Source organism: Lepisma saccharinum, chromosome 8, assembly GCF_977018435.1.
Source record: "Lepisma saccharinum chromosome 8, izLepSacc3.1, whole genome shotgun sequence".
NCBI classification, from domain to species: domain Eukaryota; kingdom Metazoa; phylum Arthropoda; class Insecta; order Zygentoma; family Lepismatidae; genus Lepisma; species Lepisma saccharinum.
Window position 1 is genome coordinate 60,945,862 of NC_139236.1, and position 23,155 is coordinate 60,969,016.

General features: G+C 37.0%; 1 protein-coding gene across 7 annotated transcripts in view; it reads right to left on the reverse strand.

Annotated features, from left to right (window-relative positions):
- Positions 1–5,651: 5,651 nt before the first annotated feature.
- LOC145991046 (facilitated trehalose transporter Tret1-like) overlaps positions 5,652–23,155 on the reverse strand; it is a 67,476-nt gene continuing 49,972 nt past the window's right edge. For 5 of the 7 annotated variants that reach the window (XM_083126742.1, XM_083126741.1, XM_083126747.1 and 2 more), the window contains 2 exons: positions 10,756–10,897; positions 5,652–8,067 (listed from right to left, as the gene is read on the reverse strand). In XM_083126742.1, the coding sequence (XP_082982868.1) occupies positions 6,728–8,067; positions 10,756–10,873 (1,458 nt within the window). In that variant the 5' untranslated portion in view covers positions 10,874–10,897 and the 3' untranslated portion in view covers positions 5,652–6,727. Of the gene's footprint in view, positions 8,068–10,755; positions 10,898–14,857; positions 14,928–18,254; positions 18,364–23,155 lie in introns of those variants that run through there. The other 2 variants (XM_083126746.1, XM_083126745.1) reach the window with 2 other exon arrangements.

Consider the following 23,155-nt stretch of genomic DNA (forward strand, 5'->3'; position numbering starts at 1 on the left):
ACTGCCCTTTGAGCCCTAGCTGCTGCGTTCAGGTGGCGGAACGAGCAGAATACTACAGAAGAGAAAAATGGAGAGTGCAGTGATATTTTACGGGAAGCAGCAGGCATGTATCCAGGAATTCCTTTCCTATCTAGTGTACACAAAACAATTTCCTAAAGGAGGGGGAGGTCTCGAACCCCTGATCCCCACCTTGGATACGTGCCATTAACAATAATAGGGTTATAGAACATTCTCCGTCTTGTCTCGATAATTATTTCTCTCAAATTATCACCATATTATCCAAGAAGCCAAAAACCTAATTTTATCTAGCGTAAACTGAACATTTTCTGAAGGGGGACTTGAGCCCCCTGATTCCCACCTTGGATACGAGCTGTTACCAATAACAGGATTATAGAATATTCTCCGTCTTGCCTTGATAATTATTTCTCTACTTAAATTAACGTCCCATTATTTTATTTGACACCACAAGAAACAAAAAATCTCATTTTATCTAGTGTAAACTGAAAACTTTCGGGGGGCTTGAGCCCCCTAAGCCCCCCCTTGGATACGTGCCTGGGATGCACGTCACGTTTATTACACCCTTACATTTACATACAATATTAAAAAGTTCTGCTTTTAGATCTCGCACAATGCCTTTTTCACAAAAAAGGGCAATCCCGCATTTTTATATCAAGCTGTGATATTTTAGATTTCTTCCGTTAGTTTTCTGATAATAGTTTTTACAGCTTTCCATAGCATTTAGGCATGATTTCAGTTGACAAGAACAAAATAATCTTTTAACAAAAAAAACTCAAAAAGAAATCCAAGGCGCTTAAGTTAAAACTCCCTTATATTGGAAGCCTGGAGATAACAAAACAGGGGTTCCTTGGTAACACGATTTCTTGAAAACCATTTTACACATTTAAATCAACTTTGTGATAAATTGATTTGAAAGGATGAATCTTAACAGTAAAAATTGTAACTTTTCCCCTGCTACTATATTTTAGAAGATATTCGTTGTCAAATATCTCAATATTTGCATAAGGAACCAGCCTTTTCCGTGCCGAGCTTCTCGACGATGACGTCATGCATCCACGGACAACTGCGCATACGATCTGCGCCGCCGAACGAGCACCCCCTGCACGCAACCCACCAACGCCTTGTGTAAATTGGGTTGCCTAGTTTAAAATGTCGTTGTCCTAAAACTTTTGAGACACTGTACATTGGTATTTGGAGGGTTCAGTACAGTTCATATAAAAAATATAATTACAAGATTCCTATAATTTACAATCTAGATATCCACTAACGCTATAATATTCCTTATTAACTATAGTTTTTTTTTTAAAATTTGTTTTTGAAACTTGTCATACTTTCTGCTTTTACATCATTTGGTAAATGGTTGAATATTTTCATTGCCATCTGTTCGGGTCCTTCTTGAACTAATGTTAGCCTGGTGAAGTATGGCTTTAGGAGCTGTTCGTTTCGGGTGTTATATATATGTTCTTTGTTCTATTGAACTTCGAAGCGTAATATTTTTTCTCGCATATAATGACATTTCATATATGTACAGAGAAGGGAGGGTTAATATTTTAAATTTCTTAAACAATGTTTTGTACGATTCCCTAGGCTTTATACCTGCTATAATCCTAATGGCTTGCTTTTGTTTTCTAAATGCTTCTAAGCTTGCCGGTGAGTTCCCCCAGAATTCTATTGCATAATTTATTAGTGAATGAAACATTGCATAATATACCTGAATTAGTGAATTTGTATTAAGTGTTTGTTTTAATATCCTCAGTGCAATGAGTATATTTTACATGGTTTGACCAATTTAGGTTTTCATTTATAGTTACTTCTAAAAAAATTGTTTCGCTAACTAATATTACTGAAAGATGGCTAATTTTTACATCTTTAATTTTATTGTTTTGCTTAGTGTGAAATAGCACGTAATTTGTTTTCTTACGTTTCCTTCTCTTTCGTGGCTAATTTCAACACATTTCAAGCGCGTTACCCCTTATCCATAGTGTTCCATTTTAGAAATTAATATTTTGTGGTTTACAGATAATGGAGAAATGTTATAACATTAATATTCATCAGTTATTTATAGACTTTAAGCAGGCATATGACAGTATCATACGAGGAAAATTGTATGAGGTAATGAAGAAGCTAGGGATCCCAAGCAAGCTAATAAGATTAACCAGAATGACGCTTAGGGGTACTCAATGCAAGGTGAAGATTGAAGGAGAGCTCACACGGGAATTTGCAGTGAACCAAGGTTTGAGACAAGGAGATCTGCTATCTACAATATTGTTCAATATAGCTTGACAAAATAATGAGAAGAGTGGGTCAAGGGTGTAACCCAGGAGGGACTCTCTTCAACAGAGTGAACCAAAATCTAGCATATGCCGATGACATTGATATGATAGCACGAAGATTGCAAGAAGTGAAGGAAGGACTGGAAAGATTGAAGAACACAGCTAGTGAGATGGGACTCCAAATAAACCAACCCAAGACTAAATACATGTTCTCAGCTCGAAATATGGAATTCAGGGAAGCCAAACATATACAACTTAATGGAGGCACCTATGAAAAATGCAAAAGTTTTAAATATCTTGGAACATTAGTTACCATGGATAATAATATTAAGGAGGAAATAACCGCAAGAATTGCAGCTGGTAATCGAAGCTATTTCTCACTGTTAAGAGTTTTCAAATCTCGCAGCCTGAGTAGAAATTTGAAATTCAAAGTATATCAGCTAGTCGTAAAGCCAGTGGTGACATATGGAGCAGACATGGACTTTGGTGCAAGCAGATGAAGAACTTTTGCGAAGATGGGAAAGAAGGATACTGAGGAAAATATACGGGCCAGTAAATGAGAATGGACAATGGCGAATAAGGAGAAACGATGAAATTAGAGCACTCTACAAAAAACCAGATATAGTTTCCGATATAAGAAGCATGAGACTGAGGTGGCTGGGACATGTGGAAAGAATGCCTGAAGACAGAGCGGTTAAAAAGGTCTATAAAGGGACACCAGGAGGGAGAAGATTAAGAGAAAGGCCAAGGAAAAGATGGTTGGAGGACGTTGAGGAGGACCTTAGGAGGATGGGAGTAAGACGGTGGAGACGTCGAGCAGAAGACAGAAGAGAATGGGCTATCATTGTGAGAGAGGCCAAGGCCCTTTAGGGGCTCTAGCAGCCAAGGAGTAAGTAAGTAAGTAGGCTTACCAAATCAAAGGCTTTTGTCAATTCGTAAAATATTCCAAGTACTATTTTTTTTTATCGCTTATACCTTGCAAGATGGATTCGATCAATAGATGTGTTGCACTTGCTGTGTTTTTATTTTCAATAAATCCATGTTGTTCATTTGATAATGTGTTTATTAAGGAACTGTAGAAGGCGACGTTTTATTAACTTTTCTAGAATCTTGCTTAGCACAGGTAATAATGTAATTGGTCTAATTTTGAACCAGGTTTTTACTTCCATTTTTAAATATTGGGTTGACTTTTGCTATTTTTAACTTAGTAGGAAAGATACCATGTGCTATACAGTCATTAAAGAGATATTATAAAATAGGTGCTAACAACTCCTTGATTTCTTTTATTACTCTGACTTGAAATTCGTCTCCTATAGCCTTTGAGTCTTTTAAATTCCCTCTGTCTTTCGATATTTCGTATGTTGTGATTGGCGTTAGAAACAAGCTTTGTAGAATGCACGGTTTAGATTTATACAAAAGTTGCAATGAGTTTTTTTACGTTAGTTATACTTGTTACTAAGTTATCTCCTAATTCGGTGAAGTAGTAGTTAAATGTTTCACACACTGCAAATGGATCGTCTATTTCAATATCATTTATACATAATTTTATATTGTTGTGTGTTTTTCTTTCATCGCTGAATTTTCATTTACAACGTCCAACATATCTTTGCTTTTGTTATTTGAAGACGCAATTTTGTTCGCATAATATTTTTGTTTGGCATCTTTTGTTTCTCAACATTTTTTTTATCTCTTAGTTTCTTATAGTAATTTATGTAAAATTTGTTTACTGATTTATTTATGCGAGTGCGTCGACTGACTTATTAGGGATCTTTTTATTTTACTATATTGTTTTACCTCTCGTGTTATCCATTGCTTTCTCCTTCCATTTTTAGTTTGCATTTTTCATTTAGGGAAAGCTGTGTCAAAAATATTATAGAATGTATTTGTGAAAATTGTGAACTTTTCATCACTGTCTATTTCACTTACATATATTTGGCTCCAAGATTATTTTTCTATCAAAGATTTAAATTTGTGCATATTTCTTTCACTATATATTCTATTTTCATGCATAATAGGTTGTTTGGTAACATGTTTAATTTGTACGTGCATGATTTGGCATGTGTGATCAGAGAGACCATTTATAATATCATATGAGATATCACAGTGATCGAGATTTGTGAGGACATTGTCAATTGCAGTTTCGGAGTGAGCTGTTATTCTGGTAGGTTTTGTAATTATATAGTTAATATTATATGATAAAGTTAGTGTCAACACACTGTTTCGCTCAGTGCAGTCCTTTAAAAAATCAACATTGAAATCTCCACAAGTTAATAACTTTTTATGAATATTTGGTATGTTATTGAGTACATTTTCAAGACGTGTAAGAAATATCTCTAAAGAGCCTAGTTGGCTCAGATAGACAAAGTATGACAAGGTTCAAATTATCTAATGTAACAGCAGCACATTCAAAATTCAATTCCGAAAACTCGTTACTCAGTTTGTTAACTTGTTTAGCGTGTGGCAGCAGAGAATTTTTATGAAGTTTTATATCTGACCAAACAGTCGTGTTTCTCAAGTTTGTTGCTAGTGAACCATGTATAGGGTGAACCATATTGATGAACACATTTCAAATGGACATTTCTAGGAATGGAACAAGTTCATTTGAGTTCACAGCACTGTTCATCAATTGAATGTAATCTCCCGCAGAAGAGAGTCTTGGCTAGATCCGGTGATGTGGATGGCCAATTGATATAGCCGAAACTGGAACTGAGACACCCAGGGAAATGTTATCGAAGGGTTCTCATTGGCACTAATCCTGTGTGACAAGTGGCACCATCTTGTTGCAGCTACATTTGTTATATAAAACAGAGGCGCCTCATTTCGAGAATGAAGATCATTAACAGTCGTTGCAACGCTCTGCCTCTGTGCTGTAATGGAGCTACCACAAATGACGAACGCTTCTATAGCGTAAGTAATTTTAACAGGGGTCCACAGCACCATAATTCAATGGAACGATTAAATTAAAAATGAATTAACTCGCAAGCTGACTTCCAAATACACTGCATTTGAAAAATGTTAGAATATTGCTACTCTCCGAAATTACAAAATAAAATATATCCCATCAATACGAGCCACCTTGTATTTGTCCCACTCTTAGTCGAATCTTTATTTAAATTAATTGCAGTTTACCTTAAAGCCTGTTCATTCTCTTTTAAAGTTGTAACCGAGTTATTGTGTAAAATGATTAACTATACTCGACTTACGTTTTGAGCAAACTCAGTTACTTTGCAAACACACACACACACACATTAGGTAACAAACTTAACATTTATAATGCACATTTTATTTTTTAGTATGCAAGATTAGTAGAATGTACTGAATATAAAGGAAGGATGTCTATTCTAAATCAGGAACACAAAATTAACGATAATATAGGCTATTTTAATGAGTAAGATATGGCGGTTCATAAAATACATTATAAAATATTAACAACTTTTTAGTATACATACTCATTCTCTATTATCACAGAATTGCACAACTGTATATTGCTATATTACTGATTATTTATCTGCACGAAAAAGTTTAGTAAAATAGGTCATGGATTTTTACTACAGCTAAATATTTACAAGAAAAATATTTACAAAACTAACAAGTGGTTAACGTAACGATTGAAGAACGTTTTAAAAACCTTACTCATAACACACACGCACGCACGCACTTTAGCAGTGAGTTTGCATTGTTCAATCTTTACAACAAGAAATGTTGCATAAAATTGTTTTGTAATTATTATGAACGCAACAATTTAACAAATGTGACCATTAACTAAAAACAAGGAATTCTTGTTTGCAGAACACAACCTATACAATCAATATGCACAGTTCTATCATCCTTGCAAATACCTATTCAGTGTATCTTTACTATTACCTTTCTACATTAAAATAACTTTTGTTTCACTTTTATAAGTGGAACAACCATGAATAATATATATATTTCAAAAAATTAATATCCTTAATGTGTGTTTGAGAACAGTTAATCGTTCATCAGAATGTTACTCAGTAACTAATATCTATAGTTCAAACTAGAATTGAACTGAATAGAATAGGATTTTTTCTTTCCTTTCCAAATAACTTATTTATAAAAACCTTGAATATTTATAAATTAGTTTTTACTAAAAATATTTCGTGGAACTATATTAATATTTTACATTATGACATAACATTCTCTGAGTAATATTTTATAATTGTGCTGTGGACTAATTAATAGAGATAAAACCACGAGAATATTTGAATGAAGTTCTTTGGATACCTGTTCAAGTTTCGCTATCTTGATTGTGATATAACTTCGAAGTTACTTTGGCTAGACTGGCACTAAGTGCAATTATAATATATACCTCTTTTAAAAAACTGCATGTATTCTAAAACTGGCATTAAAATATCATGAAGTATATATTTTGTACTTTGAACTCAAAATAAAACTTGTTGAAATTATGGTTGCTGCTAATACTTCTCTATATCATGGTCAATTCCACTTAAGTCTCTATTTGTTGGTTTACCTGCGAGTTCGCGCTGTATTTCATCCAATGATTTGCCTTTTGTTTCTATAACGAGCGTTAGTATAAACACCACTCCTAGGAAGCATATTGCAGCGAAGATAAAGAAAGTAACGTCAGTACCCCAGTCCGCTGCCATGTTGCTGTAGAATTTTGTAACAATGAAAGCCAGTATCCAATTGAACATGCAGGAAATCGAACCGACCGAACCTTTTATTTCTGGAGGGAAAACTTCACCCACAATCACCCACGGTATTGGGCCGTATCCCAATGAGAACGCAATAATGTACACGGCCATGCTGACCAAGGGAAGCCAGCCCAAATCCGCAACAGAATCCTCTCCATTGTGCCTCTGGAGGTAGAAGAAGACGCCGAGGAGAACTGCACAGATGCCCATGACTGCGTCAGATATCAGGAGTAGGATTTTTCTTCCAGCGCGATCTACAACCAAGGTGGACACAAACGTGGCAATGACCTGGACTACTCCGACTATGATGGAAGATATGGCAGAGTCAAGCTGGACATTAGCAGCCTTGAATATGTTCTGGGTGTAGAAGATGACAGCGTTTATACCTCCCAGTTGCTGGAACAGCATGAGTCCGAAGGAGATGATCATGGCTCTGGTTGCAGCACGAGTGAAGAACATATTAATGGACGCCTTCTTGCTCTGGGATTCGCGAATTGACTCCTCCATCAGCTTCAACTCAGGTTCCAGATCGTACTGCGACCCTCGGAAGAACCTCAAAGACTTCACCGCCAACTCCCGCTTGTTCTTCTTCAAGTAGAACGCAGGGGACTCTGGCATGAAGAAGAATATGGCTCCGAACACCATAGGGACTATCCCGCAAATGATGGACAGCACCATCACCGACACGTACGGACCAATAGCGTACGCGAAGAGGATCCCGATGGTGACCATCAGCTGGAAGTAGGAAGAGAGGTTGCCTCTGATCTCCTTCTCGGCAATTTCACCAACGTAGACCGGAGCCACGATGCTGAACGCTCCTCCGCTCATGCCTGTGATGAAGCGTCCGGCGTAGATCATTTCCACATTTTCGTAGAAGGCGATCAGAGCCCAGCCGAGGACGAAAGGCACGACCAGGATCAGCAAGGTCAGCTTCCTTCCGATAAGCTCGATGAAGTATCCCACGGGAATGGCCGCAACTGCTGCACCCAAGGCCATCAACGCTCCAATCCAAGATTCCTGCTCATCATCAAATTCTAGCTTCGGGTTGGCAGGTGATGTCCATGCCAGCACGGTCCCCAACGCAAAGGCCCCTAGGGTAACTGGAATGTCAAACAAAACAAGACCGTCAGATTTTCTTTGCCGATTTGACTTAACAAAATATATCAGATATCAAAATGAATTTAGAGATCCAACACCCCACAAATAGATGGACGTGACAAATAACCTATCCTGCAACATTAAGATGTCCTGAACAAACTTTGAGACAAACATAACGATCAGAATTACTGTTCGGGCCCCATACAGAAACAAACTTTTTCCATAATCCTTAAAAACTATGGTAACTCAAGAGATTTGTGACATGTTATGTATGGTTCAAGATTTGAAAAACAAGTTTAATAGCTTGCATATTGCGAAGTTTTACTCTCAGCGTCACGAAGAGAAATGGACCATGTGCTGAATACAATTATTAGCAAACCAATAAATTAATTTTTGATTTATAAACAAAAAATTGAAGTTGTACAGGGGTATACAGTGGATTGGTTTGAAATCAGGTACTAGGGAAGCCAGTTATTCTCAGAGCATAATAATAAGTCACAAAAGTTAAAACAGAGTATATTCTTTTAAAATGAAAAAAAGGTTATTCTGTAAAGTATTGAAAAAAATAATGGTGTGCCATTACATCCCCACGTAATCTGATTCTATGTAGGAAACAAAGTACGTGCGAACATCGTACCACGCAATGGATAGTTTGACTGGGGGCCCCATTTCCTATAGCCATACAACTATGTACCTGTAGTGAGAGCAATAGACCTTAGTAAATAATTATAAATTCTAAGCAAAAGTGTATTTTCAATTTTGTGGTACGATGTTCGCACATAGTTTGCTTCCTATATAGAGGGAAAATACGTGGGGATGTCATACAAGAGCATGGTTTCGGTTCGATTCCCGGCATATAAAGCAGAGTGGCGCAGTGGAAGCGTGCTGGGCCCATAACCCAGAGGTCCGTGGATCGAAACCATGCTCTTGTATGACATCCCCACGTATTTTGCTTTTGGCAAATGTCGCAAGAAGAGACAAATGCCTTTATTTGTTCCTTCATACCAGTCCAAGTGAGCGTCCATTGAATCTTTTTTAAGGTTTTAATCCAATAGCTATGGGCGCCTCCTATAACATTTGTATGATAGTAATCTATGGTGGAATATTGCAAATGTTTAGGGACAGAAATGTAAACTGTTGTCCACTTGCTCTGGTACGTTTATAGTGGCCAGAACTAGAGTACGCACGATTTTTAGGAGGGGACTAGAATTATGAAGATGGATATTACATAGCTGCGTTCTAGGGGCAGGGGGGAAGCTATAAAATATATTTCGTAGTTATGATTGACTTTCGTTTCAAATGTTCCAAAACAAAAATTTTATTCGGGAGTCATTCTAAGGGGACTTTGCATTTACCATTCTCAAAACTTCGGGAAGGCATACAGTCCCATCAACTCCCCCATGTGTACGCCAGTGGTATCCAGAATTTTAGTTTGATTTCATTTTTATTATTTAGCGTCGCTTTTCTGCCACTTTTGTCTAATCACGACGATGGATATGAGTTATAATGGAATATTCACAAAGAATACCCATGCCCAGGTCACGATTCGAACCAGGCATTTTCGTAATTTAGGGATATAACTGAAAAGTCAGTCTCATATTCTGCCTCTTTGCTTCTATTTGGCTCCTTTTTAAAGGAAAGATAAGCTTGTGAACTGCTGAACGTATTTACATTAAGAATGCGTATATTTCCACTTTAAAACTGCTAATGTAATAATAAAATATAATGTACAAAGTAAGATCAATTCGTGAACAAGTTCGACAAATATTGGGTAAAAAGCATATTAAATCCAGAAAGTTCCGCATCCTATACTTCTGATGTTCATGTATTCTTGCAAGGAAGGGAATACAAGCTTACAAATGTCGTACCTCTATTTGTATGAAGAGAATAATTTCCTACCACTTACTAATATACTTCACTGTGTCTTAATTGCCTCCTAGATGGCGCAGTGGTAGCGTCCTCGCCTTGTAATCAAGGGGTCCCGGGTTCGATACCCGGTGGAGGCACAGTGGTTCGGACCCCACTTTAAACTGTAGGTCTAGTCCCGATTAGCCTTTCTGTGCATAAAGTGGACTTAAAACAACAATTAAATTAATTTCACTGTGTCTTAATGTAATAAAAACTGTCACTTTATTTCAATACGATTATCACTTTATTCACATGTGTTATAGCTTCTAAGCTGTTAATTTGTATTAGTTCAGAAAATAAACCGTATATTTGTAACAAATCAATTTATTTTCTAGTAGGCTCTTGTGTTTTGTAAATAAACAAATGTAGGAAGGTTGAATTAATCTTTTTATTGTAATGCAAGAGATAGCTTGTCATTTTTAGTTCCGCGAGAAGCAGTTGACCCTAGGGCCGCTGTTTGCTCATCCTATCCTTTAGTCATATTCTCGGTAATCTTTAGAAAGCATATTGTCTCTTTAAAAGGTCTAACAAATTTAAAAAACGCAAACAAATCAACATTATTTGCCTGCATAACACCATTACCATTCAAAGTTAATTTTAAATAACTTCAGCATCACTCGCGAAATTTTTGTAAAGCCAAATAAAGTTAGCAAGACACCATTTTAACTCCTACGACAGTTGTACGTAGTTAAGTTGTATTTTAAAAGAGCTACCATCTGTGAAACTGGTATTATAAAATAAATTATTTCACAGAATTAGAATTCATGGAGTTTCGAACTTACCTGAAAGCGCCGCTATATATTGAGGTAGTCGTTTGGCCTTGCCACTCTGGTGCTCCAGATGCAGAGGGGAATCGGGCGACACCAGGTTTGGTTCACTGATCCCTATCGATTTCTTCATTTTGCGGTTCCTCAATTGTTACGTCTGAAAGAAAGATATACATTTCATATGAGAACACCACTCAGAAGAACCGGACAAGTTCATAACAAATAATACCTTAAAACATGAACACCAGTTAAACATTGCTATGCAAGGCAGAAGGACAGGTATGGATTCAGCACCAAGAAACTAAAAATGATGCGACTGTCCCTACCAAATTAGAGGCAACTTTACTCCAGAATGGAAATTTAACTGCTATATTTCGAATCTTTCCATGAATCTAACTTTCCTTTAAGAAAAGCTTATACCAGACGCCTTGCCAACGGGCAGGTCGAAGACAACGTATCAGGTTCAATTTTGTTCGGGTGATATTGTTATTTACATCGTTATTTAAAATCTGTTATTTACTCATTTCAACTAGCACTCCACCACGAATAACGACAAAAATATGTTGATAATATTAATAATCAATCATAATAATAAAAATGATAATAAAGAGGACAAATTATTGGATAGGCTCGAGTCCCACGGACCCACATAAGTTGGTGCCACTGAATCGGGGAATTTAAGATGTAAAACAAAACGAAAGCTCAAGGCGCTCTGTAGCTGTAGTAAACTCGATAAGAAGCATGATTGTCAAGTGCTGCCATCTGCAATTCGTTACATAAACTACGAGCAACAGGATCCGAATTGTTCTACAGTGACAATGACAAACCATAGAAACGATATACCGGTTGGACGTGTCTTATTTCATTAGGTGAATGCTTCTAAGCGATTGTTTTGGAAATGCAAAAGACAAATAATCAAGAAAGATTGCACAGGGAAATAAATCTAGAAGCAAAAACTTAGAAAGTTAAAAATAATTATTAAAAAATTCTAAAGTTGGCATTTCTTGTGCTCCAATGAAAAATCATGAATTTACTGTATGGAAAGATTACGCGATTGCAAGAGTGAAACCAGATGTGTAACTAAAGGATCTGTTACGTGTACAATAATAAAAAGTAGATATGTCAAGTACTCGCTAACAGCCATGACACATATCGGGATCAACTCTGTAAATAAAGCAGCCACTTAATAGTGGAACTAAAATTTTAGTCACATTTTTTGCTTTGCAAGGAATAACACTACAGTTTCACTTTTTTCATGCAAACAATTTGTAATGATAGAAATATACATTCGAAGATTCTGGCAGTGTCACTAGGCTGTAGCCTAGAGCGCAAAATTGCAAGCTACGTCAGAAAACCAGTGAACAAAACTGTCTTACACACACACTTTATCAATAGTTTCGGGCCAGCACTTGAGGTGGATATTGATGAGGGGATGTTTTGTCGAGCCTTGGTTTAACATGGCGACAGTGAGATAGCTGGAGGGATGCTTTGTGAAAATATTGCTAGCTAGGGGATACCATCCCCTCACCCCCCTTTTTTTTACTTCGAGCACAGTTTCGGGCTATGAAAGGCATGATAAAGTGCTTAATATAATAAAAAGTTTTCTATGAATAATTGTTTACGACTTTCCCGCAGACGAAAAATCTGGTCTGACTGTTCGTACCTTTTGTCATGATTTTTATGATGTCGACGATACCACATGGAGGTTTTACTTTTAAAATTACATAATGCTAAATGCTAATGAACTTTTGTGTTTCCTATGCCATAGAAGGGGCAACTCGGGAATTCGCCCGAGGCCCCGCGGTAGATAAAAACAATTGTTTGTGTACGGTTTATTAAGAGTTTATAAATAAGACTTTGGTATTTCCAATTAAGAAATTAATCTGATTTTCTATGACTTCATGGACTGTTTTGACATATTTAAAAATACCCAATTTCAACTCGAAAAATATCCCATTCCAATGAAAAAATCGAATATCTAAAAAAATACAAGGTGTACAACTTTGCTTCCGCCGTTTTCCGACAGGTGGCAACAACAGGAAGTAGCGGTCGAAAGAAGCAGATCGCAGACGTCACGCAGTTAGCTTGGACCTCTGTCAAGATAACCCCATTCAAACATTAGTCGAGTGGTGTGTGCATCGTGAAGTTGTTGGCGATTGAAAATGTCAGTGTACGAGCCAAATTCTCGCCATTTGCGGGAGGTTCTACTTTTTTGTTTCAATATGAAGAAAACTGCGGCTGAGGCTCATCGAATGCTCTCCACTACGTATGGTGAGGACGCTATAAGTGACGCTTCAAGAACGGTGACTTTAACGTCGAAGAGCGGCATAGTGGTGGAAGACAGAAAGTTTTCGAAGATGCAGAATTGGAGACATTGCTGAGTGAAGACTCGCGTCAAACTCAAGAAGAATTGGCACGATCATTGGGAGTGACACAGCAAGCCATTTCAAAACGTCTGAAAGCCATGGGTATGATTCAGAAAGAAGGAACTTGGGTCCCGTATGAGCTGAAACCAAGAGACGTTGAACGGCGGTTGTGTGTTTGTGAAAGTTGCTTCAGAGGCAAAAACGGAAGGGATTTCTGCATCGGATTGTGACCGGGGACAAAAAATGGGTTCATTACGATAACCCAAAACGCAAAAAATCATGGGGATATCCCGGCCATGCTTCCACGTCGACGGCCAAACCGAATATTCATAGCTCCAAGATCATGTTCTGCATTGAGCTGTTAAAACCAAGTGAAACAATCACAGGTGCTCGTTATCGAACGCAATTAATGCGTTTGAGCCGAGCATTGAAGGACAAACGGCCGCAATACAGCGAGAGGCACGACAAAGTGATTTTGCAGCATGACAACGCACGACCCCACGTTGCCAAAGTGGTGAAAACGTACTTGGAAACATTAAGATGGGACGTCCTACCCCACCCGCCTTATTCTCCAGACATCGCTCCCTCTGATTATCACCTGTTTAGATCAATGGCCCATGAACTGGCTGACCAACACTTCCGATCTTATGAAGAAGTCAAAAAGTGGATCGATTCGTGGATCGCCTCCAAAGATGAACAATTTTTTAGACGCGGCATTCGTACGCTTCCCGAAAGATGGGAGAAAGTAGTGGCCAGCGATGGACAATACTTTGAATAATGCCTGGGTAAGCAATGTTTTTCATTACAGCGTCATATTTTTGGGAAAACACGGCGGAAGCAAAGTTCTACACCTTGTAATTTCTAAAGAAGATACTACAAAAATCGTGCCAAGTAGCCTATTTCCATCAAAAACAGTTAGTATGCGGTATCTATTTAATTATGGAATGAAATCATAAAGTGAACATTGAATTTCACATGATCAATGTAAATTCACTACAGCATCAAAATTAAATGAAAAGTAAACAAAAGTCAATTATGATAGACATTGGTATTTGATATAATGAAAAAATTGCCACTTTTATACGTAATGTAATAAGTCTGATATTCAACATTCAATTAAATATAATGAACATCGTACCAGTGGCACATCGAAAATTCGTGGATTAAAGTTTCAATTCTAACTTCTTGTTTTGTCTTTCATTATCCTCTTTGCTGTAAGTTACTTAAATACAGTAACCAAGCTGCATTTAGAAAAGGGGTTAACTACGACCACTGACGTACGCAGAGGGGGTTGATGTGGCTAGAGCCTCCTCCAAAAATTTGAGAAAATAAACACTTTCAAATAAAAGCAGAGAAGAACTCATAGAAACCAGAGTGGTAAATGCAAAAACACTTTAAAATGACCCTCATCTGCCCTATTTGAGACTAGAAAGTTCTAAATATAAAGTATTGTGTATACCGTCGCCATAGAAAGCAGCTATCCGCCTTTAGAATTCCAGCTCCTCCAGAAAAAAAAAATCCTCCACACGTCAGTGAGTAACAGAGCTGAATTTTAGAAGAGAGTATCAATCATTTTTTTTAAAATCCTGGGAACGCACAGAAATGGAGCTTCATTATTCGTAACGTAAATAAGTGAGCTTCATATTTTGAAAGTAACTCGTTACAACGCATGCAGTTACTTCAAAAGTAACTTATTTGCAACTGCGTTATAAAAAAACAAACTAGTTACTTCCAGGCACTGTTAAACTAACCTGCACTGTCATTCAACACTAACGGAATCCTCGAGACGAGACCAGCGCTCACACAAATGAAGCGCGCTCTCATCAGTTTTGGCACCTAAGTGATCTAGCAAGTAATAAGAGTGACGCAGCTATAAAAATGTCACGCAGAGATCTTAATTTTCCTTATTGTTATTTCCTGCAATGGCGATAAGATCAGTGCAAGGAGGAAAAGTATGGCTGTAAGGGAAATGGATTATTAGTCAAGGTTAATCACAGTTTCTTATAGTAAATTCCATAAGAAACAATGAACTTCCATACTAGCGCATTCACCTGCTTACGTATCATGACAAGCACATACACAATCACCACGGTATGTTTATTATTGATAACTGAGCACAATTATCTAATGAAAATTGAGTATTTGTTAGTAAAAATACAAGTGTTTTCAATCTTCAGTTTATTTGGAATTTAATCTTATCAATGTCTTAATAACAAAAAAAAATTAATCCAGTTCATCAATGTCCATTGTCATCACAATGACAATAGACATTTCCACTAAGACATAAAATACGTTTTAAATCCATTCATTTACGGAAAATGACACAAAAATGAGATGTGAAAAATATCTCTGCGATATTTGTTTTGGTTCTTGAGAAATACGCCTTCAAACATTGCTGAAATTCACGTCCTACGTCACTGAAGTACGAACGTCCTCTGATTGGCCTGACGTCATGTATGAGGCAGCCGTCCATAGACTTGGCATGAACACACACAATTCAAACATGGACCTTTTTTCAAAATAGATCAGTTTTCAAATAGTTCTTACGGAGAGTTTATGGCGACAAAGTTATCGGAATATAAATACCGTGAGAAAGGATATCAGAGGTAATAATTTTTTATTTCTAATCATTTTAGCTTTTGAACTGCTAAAACAGCATAATCCAGGAATCTTATCCAGGCATAGGACTGACTGACTCTGGTGGAGGTGAGATACTTTCTGAATGTCTCTCGTGGTAAAGGAATTTCGAATGAGAAGAGACTATAGGAAAGTTAGTCTCGGGTCTAGATTTTAAACTATGACATCGGTACAGTTTTATAATGGTCAACACACAAGCAGTTATCGTTGGAGGCGGGACGTGACTTGGCAGAGGGGGTAGGGTGGAAGCTATCCATTGATGGACTAGGATGTAAAAAGGAAATGCGTGCCACTGTTGTCGTTGTTAACTATGAGGAATCCATATAAGGTACATGTAGCCTACATTTCCCGAGTATGCACTACTCCACTACGGGTTCTCCTGAATTGTCATTATTCACTCTATTGGTTCCTTTCTCAATCTACAACCAAATTTAGCCATTTTAGAACCAATATTTAAAATAATGTATGTTCTGAAAACAGTTCGACTAGTCTTCTGAAAGCATTTCATGTGAAAATGAAGCCCTACAAATTTACTGATTATCCTGTCCTGTGAACTTCCTGCTTTAAATGTGTTAACATATTAGCCAAAAACAATATTTTTAGCACCTCTTGATAAGCTGCACTCTTAAGAAGTCACTGTAAAATTTACATCATTCTACAGTTTGTATTTCTTTATTCTTTATTCATGGGCGAAGTTCAGCCTGTGGCTGCTCTACCACTTAACAGCCTGCCTGTTAATTTTCGAAACTTTATTTAAATTTGATTGATTGACTTGCTTTATTTTACTTCCTCTTTTGTGGGTTAATTTGCGAAGATTGGGATGAGTGATTGTATTTATTTAAATTTTAATATTTCATTGTGCATAAATGGTCAAATTGCAGTTGTATTTTAGTGCACTATAGACATTTTTAGGAACTGGATCTTATTATTATTATTGCTTTCTCATTGTTGACAATTTCAGTGTAAAATGGCCACCTGTGCTGTATCTGGAATTTTCTCAATAAATAAATAAATAAATAAAAATAAAATGGTATGATTAAGTTAAGTAAGTAACGACCGTTAATACACTTGCGTGCAAAGAAATAGACCCACCTCACACTTTTTTCTTCCTAACTGTTTGGAGGCACGTAAAATGTTTATCCAAATGGATGCGTCTAATCCTACTTATATGTAGATAAAGTTCAGTAATAAATACGTATGATGTTAATAAATTTAATAACATTTTATGTCAAAAGTGTGAAGTGGGTCTATTTCATTGCACGCAAGTGTATTTTAAAAACAATCATGGTCTTTTAATATAGTTAAATAACAGTTAAAATTTAACTGCCTTTTACAGTCATTTCTCACATTTTTACAGTAAGGTTTAATGAGACTACTGGCAGTTTCAGGTTTTCCAAATATGTTATCAATAATTATACTGATGAGGCTTGAAAGCACGAAACTACAGTTCGTCCATTTCGATCTGCAGCCGAGAGATCGGGAGAAACGTGGCGGGCGGCGCTGACGGAGATGCCGACATTTGAGGCCTGTAATGCCCGCTTATTTTTGTGGACATCTTGCAAAACGAGCACTAACCTGTGTTATAACACGCAAAAGTTCTTCTGTAATTCTTCCAAGTTCCACCCTTATATACACAAATAAATACGCTTTAGAAATGATGTTAAGAGCCACAGATAATACTCTGTAAAACATTTTAATCATAGTTTTGACCAGTAACGTCCTGCTTAAGTTTATATCCTTGAAAGAGTTTTGTGTCGATGGGGATCGTTTGGAGGTTTCGAATGTGCAACACTGTATCAAGATTACGCTGCAGACGAACCGTTAAAAGCTAATGGTGTTCGTGAGCTTCCTTGCAATCCGAAATCTCCTAGCTCAAGTTTTTTGTTCCTTCGCGACTACAGAGCTGTGAATATAGTGGCAGGCAGATGTAAACCAAGAGCGTGTTAATTTCGTACTGTGCGTAAGAGTGTTATTCTTGGTTACTTGCCGTTACTTGTTTGTGTTATTGCAGTGTGTATGTGTGTTGTGTCAGTCAGACGATTGGAATGCCAGCCGCAAGGTTCACGTTAGAACAAAGAATTTTTATGTATGACACTTACGTGAAAACAGACTCGTGTCGAGACATGTGTAGGCAATTTGTACAGAAATTCCCAGGCGTGTAGGTGGACATCACTTTGAACAACTCTTATAACACAGGTTAGTGCTAGTTTTGCAATATTTATATAAATGTCTGCATATGTCCATAAAAATATGCGGGCATTACAGGCCGCAAATGTCGGCACCTCCGTCAGCGCCGCCCGCCACGTTTCTCCCGATCTCTCGGCTCCAGATCGAAATGGACGCACGGTATTTGCTTCATGAAAAAGTTAACCAACGGCGAGCTCTGCGATACAATTGTGAATTATTTACCGGAGAAGTAGGGTGTAAGAATTACCAGTGATGAAAATTTGTCCTTGTTACGAGTGATGATTTGATCTAGTGGACACTACTCCTAATTCTCAGTTAGCTCACCTAGATTTGTAGAACACGCACCTTAGGATAAAAAATCTGATGTGCAACTGAAAGTTTTCGAGTCTCGCTAAACATTTGCAAAGAATGAACTTTATACCCGGTAAACACACTTATCTTGAAAGCCATTGTTCTTGCTACTAGCGCCATCAAAGAATGCTGCTGCATTTTGTAAACACTCTTAAGGAGCTCCTAGTATTGTCAAATAGGAAATTCTTTTGTTTCACGTTAGGAAAATATTTACTCTAGTGTTACGAGAATGTATCCTTTCTTTGCTAGGGCTCACATCTTGATTGATCAAACGGAATTTGAAGAAAAGATGGCACATGGGCTTTAAAGGCTCTGATTTCAACTTCACAATTTCGAATTTTGGACCCACTTTCTGAATTCTAGCCTATGTGGAACGGGCGTTTTTCGTCCTTATGTATACCTAGGTATGTTTCTTCGTGAATGTTCCTAGATTTTATTACATTTGGGTTTATTTTACGTCGCTTTTTCGCCAGTGAGGATGAATGGTAAAGGACAATGCAATCAGGAACACAAATGGATCTGGCAGAACAACCCCACAGAGGGTGCTGGCTAAAATTCCACACGCCAGAGCCTCGTTCGCCTGTGAGAGAGTTGGCATTTTCCGTAAAGGCCACCCTCTTACAGCCATTCTGTTTTATTGACTCATCATTCATCATACTAGAATTAACGTGACGCAATTACAACATAGGAAGAGATATAATCTATAGTTCAATTAGAAAATCGTATTTCTTAACGTGCGGCTAGACTTTTGACAAGTGGCAGCCGTCTTGTTCGAAACACCGCTGAGATATCCAGATTTTTAAAAATCATATCTGTTTAGAATTCCTTCTATAATATTCAAGTGCATCATCATGTGGATCTGATGTCTAGATAATCTGTGATAGAAAATAAGCTTACGGTGGCACGTAACTATAAATTTGGAAATAGAAAAATTGGTTCAAATTAGATCAATTGATCGCTCACCGCAACTGTCGCGAGAACTCAAACTCAAGCGAAAGGTCATCTTTCCATGTGGTTGCCAGCTTCGGCTGCAAGTAGCTTCACCCTTCAGTAGTATAATTGGGGCGTTTCAAAGTAGTACTTAGTAGGTATCCTCTTTTTTTATCAATTGAATATCACTTTTTGACATATTTTGACAATTTTTTGTCGATGTTTTAGCGTTTAGCAATGTTTTTAGTACAATTTTCACTATACTCATTTTTCCCCCACTCGTACTTGGTAGGTATATTATGATCTTACGTGATACAACTTAACCTATCCTTTTTTTACGATTATTTAATTTTTTTACGATCCTAAGTGATATAACTTAACCTATTATTTTTTTTATTTATGCACTGTTTGAACGTCATCATTTGAGGATCATATTTTGTAGGTATTTTTTTTTATCAATCGAATATAAGTTTTTGACATATTTTGACAATTTTTTGTCGATGTTATAGCGTTTAGCGATGTTTTAGTACAAATTTTCACTGCACTTATTTTTTCCATTTATACTTGGTAGGTATATTATGATCTTACGTGATACAACTTAACCTATCCTTTTTTTTTACGATTTTTTAATTTTTTTTACGATCCTAAGTGATATAACTTAACCTATCATTTTTTTATTTACGCACCGAACTAACCTACAAGGGACTCTGTTTGTTTTAATATTTCAGTATTATAAGGTTTTCACAAATTTTATATAACCTAAAATGTGTTGGATGTTGATTTTTAGTATGTGGCAATTTTTTATGAATTTTAAAACTGCTCTGTGACCCTCTCGTTCTTCACGTCGTAGGCGAAGGACTTCTCTGCAATTAGGATGACACTGCATAGGGTATCCTCGGGCAAGGCATCGTGGAACTCGCAAACACCCACTCTACAAAAATTCTACTATATGATCTTTCACTGGCTAAGCTAACCTACAAATAGGAATTGGCAGCACTGACTTATAAACCCACTGGGTCTTCTTGGCATGTTTTTTCATGATGTGTTGCCAGGCTATTGGGCATCTTGGCGTATACAATATATATATTTTGAGAGGGGGGTTATAGCTTTTTATGCTGTACGAATACTAAAAACTTGACAGTGACAACCAACAGAGTAAATAAACCTACATGCAGAAACTAACAACACTAGTTTCTGACAGTGAATTTGAAATAAAATATTAAACAAAATACATGAGTAAGCACTGTGATTACAAATAGTACCAGTGTTATGTCCCCCCAACTCCAACTGGACAACTGGGGAAAATAATTGTACAACAATTTGTACCTAATTGTACAATACTTGTACCTAATTGTACAACATATACACAGACATAAAAAAAAGAGCCTTCCCGTAACTTACTTCATGCACAATTTATATGATTTTACAACTGTGAAAAGAAAGCATATGTGTTCTGTATGCACACATTCATTCTTATTTTTCGAAGTTGAATGGAAGCACATGTTTTTACGCTCTCGTAATACTGACCTTGCCCCAGTGATTTTAAATTGCTTCCATCCGTTTTTTTTTCTGTGTTATTTCCGCATGCACGCAACATTCGCTTTCAATAGTTTAATGAAATACAGAAGGAGTGTTAGTTTAGCAGGTTTTGAGTTTACAATTTATTAAATTAAACAATAATTTATGTAAGAATATACTTGTACTTACCGAACACAAAATAATAAAAAGCACATGTGAATCTTTGCGTGTGTTCATGTTATATGACGACTGAGTAAAAAAATAATGTTGACTCCCCGAAAGATAAAAGTTCCTGGTTCGACATCAGATGCATGCAAATTTTATGTTTTGCTCTCCAAAATCTTGATTTTTATGTTTGTGCTATTTGTCATACAGCAGAGGAGAAGAGGGGAGAGGGGAGGGGAGGGGGTACTATTAGCGCCATCTATTAGCAAACAATAGAAATAAAAAAGTAGGGTCAAACTTTTTCAACACCCAAAAATTTTAAACGTCCTCGTTTAGTAATACGATCAGCAGAAGATGTTTGAAGGAGTACTCTTAGTCGAGAAAGCTAATTGCTAGGGCCCATATATTGCTAAAATGTTCTTTAATTTACATATTTCTCATACCGCCATATGTTGTTCTAGTTGACTTCTTCCAAAAAAATGCTAATTAGCGAGAGTTAATTAAGCAAGGCAAGTAAAAGAAGCAAATAGGACAATATGTGGCGGCGTGGAAATATGTAAAAATTCGACTCGATTCGAATTAAAATTGGGGGATATTTTGCATTTTTTCCTATAATATACAAAACATTTACCGTACATAATTTTTTCTATTTACAACAGTATAAAATAAGAGGAATGTGTGACAATATCCATATTAATTAGGAAAGTATGTTGTATGCTAGGTTAGCTAATTGCGTCTTCTACAGCTTCACTGTATAGAGGAAAGATGGAAAAAGAGAGCTCTACAAAAACTAACGCTCTTAACAATATTGTACGCCCCGTGAAAATTATATATAAATAAGGCATAAGCGTATTATCTGCTTTCATGTCAGATTTTACCGACCTGTGAGCTGTAGTGTTTAGGTGACAAACGACACGCTCAAATATAATACCGTTGACAATATTGTACGCCCCGTGAAAATTATATATAAATAAGGCATAAGCGTATTATCTGCTTTCATGTCAGATTTTCCCGACCTGTGAGCTGTAGTGTTTAGGCGACAAGCGGCTCGCTCAAATATAATACCGTTGACAATATATTGTACGCCCCGTGAAAATTATATATAAATAAGGCATAAGCGTATTATCTGCTTTCATGTCAGATTTTCCCGACCTGTGAGCTGTAGTGTTTAGGCGACAAGCGACCCGTTTAAATATGATACTGCTGACAATATTGTACGTATATTGTATTGTATAGGAGACTAGAAGCATATAATTTGGCAAAAAAAAAAACCCAAAGTAAGGTCATAGAGAATAGTTAAAAAAAGTAAACAATTATATTTTGCATTGCACAGCATTAGGTATTAAATAACATACCCCCAAAAAAATCTCTGCATTATGCGTTCTGAAAAAAATTGCCCCCCTACGTGCCAAACTGCTGTGTCAAGTAAACATTTTTAAAAGCACTGTCGTACTTGTGTGCCGGGAAAGCGAATATGTGCAACCAAACTGTGCTCTAAGTGTGGAAAAAATATTTCTATTGCCAACTTCAAGTTGTTTTTTTTGATGCGTATATATATTATTATTTTTTTAACAGAGGAAGAAAGTCCGTGCTTCGGAAAACGCGGTGATGTACGTAGTGATATTTTTCTTCTCCTGCTCAGACTTGTACCAATCTACTGTGTACCGTCTTCTTCCCTGCATTGCCTCGTTTAGTTCGTCCGACCTCTCGTCCAATTTTTCCTCTGCAGCCGAAAGCAGAATGTTGAGATCAGCGCACCTCAGGCTACTGATCTCCCGAAGATGGTCCTTGAGAACCATTTCACAAGGGATGCGAAATTCCGGTGTTGTTTTTGCTATGATTATAAGTTTTTTTACATCCTCACAATCTCCGTTTACTGCGTGTTTAAATATTTTACATAGTAGCTCGGGCGGCAAATCAGTTATACGAGACATGTTGTTATTATTATTATTTTTCACTTTATGTTATTTATATACCCTACCCCAATTTTTGTTTTGTGTTCATGGCGATGGTGGTAGAGTGCCACACACGTAAATTTGCTGTTGCGTAGAAACGAATTTTCGTTTCGTCTCCCTCTCTCTTAGCATCATGTGTTCTACCCTGCTCGATAACCTTCGCTATTGTTGCCACATTGTCATTCCATTCCTGGACACACTCGTGCAAACATCATTGAAAACAATTGAATAGCGCTCCAGCTCGCGGTTCCCACCGTTCGGTGGGGACGCTAATGTGGCAATATAGCACGGTGTAGTGCTTGCTTT